Source organism: Carlito syrichta, unplaced genomic scaffold, assembly GCF_000164805.1.
Source record: "Carlito syrichta isolate Samal-C Ts95f unplaced genomic scaffold, Tarsius_syrichta-2.0.1 Scaffold118004, whole genome shotgun sequence".
Lineage (NCBI taxonomy): Eukaryota > Metazoa > Chordata > Mammalia > Primates > Tarsiidae > Carlito > Carlito syrichta.
Window position 1 is genome coordinate 2429 of NW_007062100.1, and position 7843 is coordinate 10271.

The 7843-nt window shown below is 43.3% G+C and overlaps 1 protein-coding gene across 4 annotated transcripts in view; it reads left to right on the plus strand.

Moving 5' to 3' along the window:
• LOC103249224 (cytochrome b-c1 complex subunit 6, mitochondrial) overlaps positions 1-7513 on the plus strand; it is a 9367-nt gene extending 1854 nt beyond the window's left edge. The window contains exons 2-5 of one of the 4 annotated variants that reach the window (XM_008047871.1): positions 3383-3409; positions 3891-4038; positions 4148-4309; positions 7295-7513. In XM_008047871.1, coding sequence (XP_008046062.1) covers positions 3976-4038; positions 4148-4309; positions 7295-7327 — 258 coding nt within the window. In that variant the 5' untranslated portion in view covers positions 3383-3409; positions 3891-3975 and the 3' untranslated portion in view covers positions 7328-7513. The remainder of the gene's footprint in view (positions 1-3382; positions 3410-3890; positions 4039-4147; positions 4310-7294) is intronic. The other 3 variants (XM_021707453.1, XM_008047870.2, XM_021707454.1) reach the window with 3 other exon arrangements.
• The last annotated feature ends 330 nt before the right edge of the window (positions 7514-7843 follow it).

A 7843-nucleotide genomic window follows, 5' to 3' on the forward strand; every position in this document is an offset into this window, starting at 1 on the left:
TATTGTAGAGACGAGGTCTCACCAAGTTGCCCGGGCAGGTCTCCGAATCCGTGGGCTCAGGCAGTTCTTTCGCCTCGGCCTCCCAAATTGCTGAGATTACATGCTGAGCCACCGAGCTCGGCCAGATTTATTTTTCTAAAATGTACCGTGATATTTTTCACACAATTGTCAGTGCTATAGAATTGCTAATAGGAAAATTATTTAAGGGTCTTGTTTCTTTGGTACTAATTTTTTTGGGTTTTTTTGTTTTTTAGTTTTTGAGTTGGAGTCTCACTCTGTCACCCAGACTGGAGTGCAGTGGCGATCCTTCCACCTCAGCCTTCCAAGTAGCTGGAACTACAGGTGCGTGCTACCACGCCCGGCTAGTTTTTGATTTATTTTAGAGATGAGGTCTCGCCAAGCTGCCCAGGTGGGTCTCGAACCCCCGGGCTCAGGCAATCCACTCATCTCAGCCTCCCAAAGGCATGGAATTACAGGCTGAGCCACTGAGCCTGGCTTTGGTTTCTAACTTAGGCAGAATGTTATTTTCGTTTTTTTGGGAAAACTTTTCGGTATGAATTTTTTCAAAAAGAGCAAGATTAAGAAACCTTGTTTAATGAAAAACTAGAATTTACATTATATTAATAAGTTGCATCTTCATGTTTAGAAGAAACCTTTGTCAGCCAGGCTTGGTGGCTCAACCTGTAATCCCAGCACTTGGGGAGACTGAGGTGAGTGGATTGCCTGAGCCTATGGGTTCAAGACCAGCCTGGGCAACTTGGAGAGACCTAGTCTGTACAATAAATCAAAAATTAGCTGGGCATGGTAGTGTGTGCCTGTAGTTCCTGCTACTTGGAAGGCTGAGGCGGAAGGATCACTGGAGCCCAGCAGGTCGACTCTGGGTGACTGTGAGCATGCCACTGCACTCTAGCCTGGGCGATGGTGTGAGACTCCAATTCAAAAAAAAAAAAAGAAAAGAAAAGAAAGAAGAAATCTTTGTCAATTGTGAGTAGCCTGGGTTACTATCTCTCCCAGTTCATGTGAGTTTTGGTCCATTGCCTGAATTGCATGATAGAGAATGGAGCTGGGCGAGGTGGCACACACTCGTAATCCCAGTGACTCTGAAGGCTGGGGCAGGAGGATCCCTTGAGCCCAGAAGTTCTAGGCCACAGTGAGCTACGATCCCGCCACTACACTCCAGCCTGGGTGACAGAGTGAGTTCCTGTCTCTAAAAAAATCTTAACTGGGCACGGTGGCTTGTGCCTGTATTCCTAGCTACTCAAGAGGCTCAAGTGGGAGGATCTCTTGAGCCCAGGAGTTCAAGACTGCAATGAGCTGTGATCACACCATTGCACTCCAGCCTGGTCAAGACAGGGCGAGATCCTGTCTCTTTAAAAAAATAAAAAGAGAGAATGAAGCAGATTGATATTGGGATTTTGAAAACAATGGATTGCTGAGCTTGTTCTTTTTATTTCTATGTATACCTTGTCTTTCCTTTTCCCCAAATGTAGACGCTTGCATGCACACGCAGACAAACACCTTATTTCTGACAGGTGTTGAGCATGGATAAGACTCTGCTGTGCCCCAGATTTAGGCCTAAGCTGATGCTCCCATGGGGACTTTTTTCATACTGTTCTTATTGGAATAAAGGAAACCAAGTTTGAGGTTGTGTACTTGAATCAGAAGTAAACAACTAGAACCTGTGTTTCCAAGCTCATGGGTGGAGTTGTGTAGACCTTTGGTGCACTTATATTGATGGTCTGTTTTGGTTTCTGGGAGTTCACTAAGCAAAAAGGCAATGACCATAACCATTTTTAGTTAAGCTCTGGCTAAAGAAGAGTTTAGGTTTGGCCATCTTCATATTCCAATTTCAAGTTCACAGTCTAGAAAAAATGGGTTTTCTTACTAGCTTGGTTTGGGATGTAAGGACTAAATTTAGCTATTTCTAGACCAGCCTGGGCAACTTGGCAAGACCTTATTTCTACAATAAATCAAAAATTCAGCTGGGCATAGTGGTTTGCTCCTGTGATTCCAGCTACTTGAGAGGTTGAGGGGGAAGGATCACCTAAATCTAGTAGGTCGAGGCTGCGGTGGCTGTGAGTGCGCTACTGCACTTCAGCCTGAGTGACAGTGAGACTCCAACTCAAAAAAATAAGTAAGTAAATAAAAATAAAAAATAACTTTAGCTATTTCTTTTCTTTTCTTTTTTTTTTGAGTCGGAGTCTCATTCTGTCACCTAGGCTGGAGTGCAGTGACACGCTCATGGGCCACCGCAGCGTGGATCTGCTGGGCTCAGGTGATCCTCCCGCTTTAGCCTTCCAAGTAGCTGGTACTACAGGTGTGTACCACCATGCTTGGCTAATTTTTTTTTTTTAATTTATTTTAGAGACAAGGTCTTACCAAATTGCCTAGGCTGGTCTTGAATCCCTGGACTCAGGCAGTTCTCTCACCTCTGCCTCCCAATGTGCTGAGATTATAGGTGTGGGCCACCGAGCCCGGCAAATTTAGCTATTTCTAACAATACTAGGAACTAACCAAAATCTAAAAAAAATACATACTTATATTTGTTATTAGGTCCCATATGCATATCTGACAGCTTGACTCTGTATCAGAACATGTCCAACTATTATTTCTTATCTCTAAACTGGAATGACTTCCTTAAGGAGCTGTTGTGATTAATCAAAATCATAATAGACATAAAGGTGCTTTATCAACTGTAGAGTGTTAAGCACACTTAGGTTCTTGATAATGAATGTGAGATGGTGTCTCTATCTTGAAATAGGATTTGTTTTAATCAGGTATGGTAAAATGACAGATGTGGAGATAACTGCCTTTGAAAAAAAGAGTTTCTATACTTCTGAAGAGAAGGAAGCATACCACACAATGCAGGGCTATGTGAGGAAATATCAGGACTGGTCAGAAGGCAAGATAGGAAAGCATGGCTCAGAGCCTTAGTTTCTGTGGGAAGGAATGGGTGAGTAGGGTAGGCAAGCTAGATTAAATTTAGGACAGGATAGTTTGAATAATTTCGTTGGGTTCTGGGCTATAGGACTGGTCCCTAGTTGTCATGTATTTGGTCCTGGGATGATTTAGAGAAGAGGAAATAGGAGCTTGGTTTATGAGACTTAGATAGAGGAGGTGGTTGATAACAAAGGCTTTGGATTGATTGGGTTACATATGAAAGGTGTGTTCCCCAGGCAAGTTTGCTGGTCTAAAAATTAGACCTGAGAAGGCAGAATTAGCTCTAGGATTAGCAAGACCCCAAAGATATCATCATAAAACACAGAAAATAAAATAACATGATTACTACAGTGTCCATCATCTGTAATTACAACATTGATAGCATTAGGAGCAAATGTGTCATAAAATTGTTGCTGACATTATTTTTGTTTTCCTTTTGTAGGAGGAAGAGGAAGAGGAGGAATTAGTGGTAAGAACTGTCTCAGGTTTGGAACCGTCTCAGTAAAAGCAGAAAGTTTGAACTTCATGAAACTCTAAGGACATTTTAAGGAGTTTTTACTTGACACCTTGGAGAAGATGGGGGTGGAATAAGCATTACTACTTTCTGAATGGTAGAGTATTTGGGGGTGTGCGCCTGGGAAGCTGAGGCTATTCTGGATTTGGAGTTTCTTCAGTTCTGGTGCCAGGGAGCAGACAGCATCTTAAGGGCCTGGCACTCAATAATCTACTATTTGTGGTTTAATGAAGAACTCTGAAGGAACCTTTCCTAGATGGTCCTTCCCCGTGTTAGCATTGCCTTTCTAGCTGGGTAACTGGGGTACATAGACCTGGTTCTCAGACAGGGGGATTTGAAATTTCAGACATGACATCCCAAAATGTGTTAACAAGTAGGGCCTCCTATAGATCTACTTGAAGTTTGGCCAGGTTTCCTTTACCACCTTGTTTTTCAGATAGGACTGAGGCTTTCAGTGCATACTGGCAACCTTGGAAGGCAGGAATGTGAAACTTATCCCTACTACTTAGCATCAGAATTGAATGGGAGACCCCATTCTGCCATTTCTGGCGGCAGTGTGGCTCTGCCAGCTGGCCTTCTGCACGGTAATTCAGAGGCAGCTCCTTGCTTTGGTGGTTGTATTAATCAAAGCATATGTGTTTGGTGGGTCTTCTCTAAAACCCCCATTTTGTTCTTTTTCTGTTTCTCCGTCAGGATCCCCTAACAACAGTGAGAGAGCAATGCGAGCAGCTGGAGAAATGTGTAAAGGCCCGGGAGCGGCTAGAGCTCTGTGATGAGCGTGTATCCTCTCGATCACATACAGAAGAGGACTGCACAGAGGAGCTCTTTGACTTCTTGCATGCAAGGGACCACTGCGTAAGTCAATCTGAAGTCAGGAAGGAGAAAGCTTAACAGTGGCCAGGGAAGACTGGTGCTGACACCCTTTCCATGCTAGGGGAAGGCCCATCAATGAGCATTTATTGTGGGTGCAATATATGCAGGTACTATGCCAAGCATTTTACATGAATATTCTTACCTAATCTTTACCACTTCCACTGGAGATAGGTATCACCCCCATTTTACAGAGAGAAACTGAAGTTCAGAGAAGAAAAATGGACATCTCTACTTGTACTGCTAAACAGTGGGGAAGCTAGATTTTATACTCTTAAATAACAGACTTTTCTTAAAATAATTTATATCCTCCAATATGTCTAGTTCATAGTAGTTGATCTAAAAAGGATTTTTTTGTTTGTTTGTTTGTTTGAGTCAGAGTCTCATTCTGTCACCCTGGCTGGAGTGCAGTGGCACACTTACAGCTACTGCAGCCTCAGCCTGCTGGCCTCAGGCAATCCTGCCTCAGCTTTCCACATAGCTGAAACTACAGGTGCGTGCTACCACACCTGCCAGGTTGAGGCTGTGGTGGCTGTGGGTGACAGAGTGAGACTCCAACTCAAAAAAAACCCATGTTTACACAAAAACCTGTTTACAAATGCCTGTAGAAGCATTATAATAGCCAAAAAGTCAAAACAATATAAATGTCTATCAACTGATAAATGGATAAAGAAAATGTAGTATGTCCATAAAATGGAATATTACTTGACAGTAAAAAAATCAAATCATCTTTCCTCAGAAAATGAAACACGTAGTTACTATATGATCTAGGAATTCCACTTCTGGGTATGGTATATCCCAAAAAACTGAGAGTAGATGCGAACAGATGCTTGTATATTCTGTTCATAGCAGCATTATTCACGGTAACCAAAAGATGAAGACAGCCCAAGTGCCCTCCATTGATGAGTGGATATACAAAATGTGCTATATACATACAATGGGAAATATTCAGCCTTAAAGAGAAGGAAACTCTGACACACACTGCGACCTTGATGAACCCTGAGGACATTATGCTAAGTGAAATAATCTAGCCACAAAGGGCAAATATCGTATCATTCTACTTTCGTGAGGTGCCTAGAATAGTCACATTTGTAGAGACAAGTAGATTGTGGTGGCCAGGAGCTGGGGGAGGAGAAAATGGAGAGTTATTATTTCTTTCTCTTTTTTGGCATGCTCATGGCCACCCCAGCGTTGACCTGCTGGGCTCCGGCGATCTTTCTGCCTTAGTCTTCCAAGTAGCCAGAAATACAGGTGCACACCAGTGTGCCCGGCTAATTTTTGATTTATTGTAGAGACGAGGTCTTGCCAAGTTGCCTGGGCTGGTCTCGAACCCATGGGCTCAGGCAAATCCACTTGCCTCGGCCTCACAAAGTGCTGAACCATTGCGCCTCACCTCCTTTCTCTTTTTTTTTTTAAAGTTGGAAGCCCAGCACAGTGGCTCATGCCTGTAAACCCAACACTTTGGGAAGCAAAGTCAAGAGGATTGCTTGAGCCCAGGGGTTTGAGACCAGCCTGGGCAACATGGTGAGACCTCGTCTCTACATTAAATAAAAAAATTAACCAGGTGTGGTTGCATGTTCCTATCGTTGCATTACTTGCAAGGCAGAAGGATCACCTGAGCCCAGCGGGTCGAGGCTATGGTGGCTGTGATGGTGCCACTGCACTCCAGCCTGGGCAACAGAGTGAGATTCCAACTCAAAAAAAAATTGGGATTTTACTCTGTCACCCAGGGCAAAGTACAGTGGCATGATCACACCTCATCAAGCTTAAAACTTCTGGGTTCAAGTGACCCTCCTGCCTCAGCCTCTTGGGTAGCAGAATTACAGGCACATGTCACCACACCCTGCTAAGTTTTATATTTTTTTAGTAGAGATGAGGTCTCGCTGTGTTGCCCAAGTTGGTCTCAAACTCCTGGGCTCAAGAAATCTACCCACCTCGGCCTCCCAAAGTGCGTGGTCAAGTTATTGTTTAATAAGTATAGAATTTCAGTTTAGGAAGATTAAAACTTTCCCAAGATTGAAAGCTCTGGAGATTGAGGGTTGCCGAACAATGAGTATACTCAATACCATAAAAATAATACAGTTGGTAATTTTATGTTATGTGTTTTTTACCAAAATTTTTAAAAAAGGAATAAAGTACTGAACATGCTACAACATTGATAAACCTTACAAATATGCTACATACCAAGGAAAAAAGCCAGTCACAAAGTCACACATATTGTATGATATCATTTATTTATTTTATTTTATTTTTTGAGTCTTGAGTTTAACTCTATCACCCAGGCTGGAGTGCAGTGGCACACTCCTGGCCACCACAGCCTTGACCTGCTGGGCTCAGGCAATCTTCCACCTCAGCCTTCCAAATAGCTGGAATTACAGGCACATACCACCATGCCCAGCTAATTTTTTGATTTATTGTAGAGATGAGGTCTTGCCAAGTTGCCCAGGCTGGTCTCGAACCCATGGGCTCAGGCAGTCCTCTCACCTCAGCCTCCCAAAGTGCTGGGATTATAGGCAGGAGCCACTGCGCCCAGCCTGACCCCCATGTTTAAGGTCATTGTGGTCTCCCCTCCCCCCATTTTGTTTTCCTAGTAGTATTTCCCACTATCAGAAGTTACCTTATTTATGAGTATATTTCTTTCATTACTCGGCAAGTTCCATAAGTGACAGATGTCTTGTTGTACCTGGCATATAATAGATGTTCTGTAAATATTTGGTGAATTAATACTTAATATCACTATGATGGGAGATACTTGTTTCTTCAGGAAGATAGGAGAGACAGATTTGTGTGGGGATAGGGGCTTGTATAAAGAAATGACATGTTGACTTAAGAGCTAAAAGAAGAATAAAAGATGAAAATGGGAGAGTTCTAGGTAGAAGGGACTCAGGTGCAGGTGTGGGTGTGTAAGAAGAGGAGTAGTGTGACATTAAAGCTACCAGTTGATGACATCCTTTTCTTTTCCCCATCTAGGTGGCCCACAAACTCTTTAACAGCTTGAAATAAATGTGCAGAGTTGTTCACACCAGCCTTCATCATCTGGGCATCAGGATATTTCCTTATGGTTTTGAATATGCCATTTGTTTCTATTTGTGTAACTAAGTTCATATGAACCTTATGGATTTTGGCTTAGGCAAATAGCTTCTATGTAATTAGCAGTGATTCCATCTTAATAAAGTTCTGTGACCTGAAGACCTGCCTTCTGTCCTTTTTAAAAACATTTTTGAGCTGAGCTCAGTGGCTCAGCCTATAATCCCGCGCCTTTGGGAGGCTGAGGTGAGTGGGTTGCCTGAGCCTGCGGGTTCGAGACCGGCCTGAGCAGGCGAGACCTCATCTCTACAATAAATAAAAAAAAAAATTAGCCAGGCGTGGTAGTGCGCTCCTGTAATTCCGGCTACTTGGAAGGCTGAGGCGGAAGGATCGCCAGAGTCCAGCAGGTCTAGTCTGCGGTGGCCAGGAGTGGCCACTGCACTCCAGTCTGGGCGACAGAGCGAGACTCCAACTCAAAAAAAAAGGGAAAAA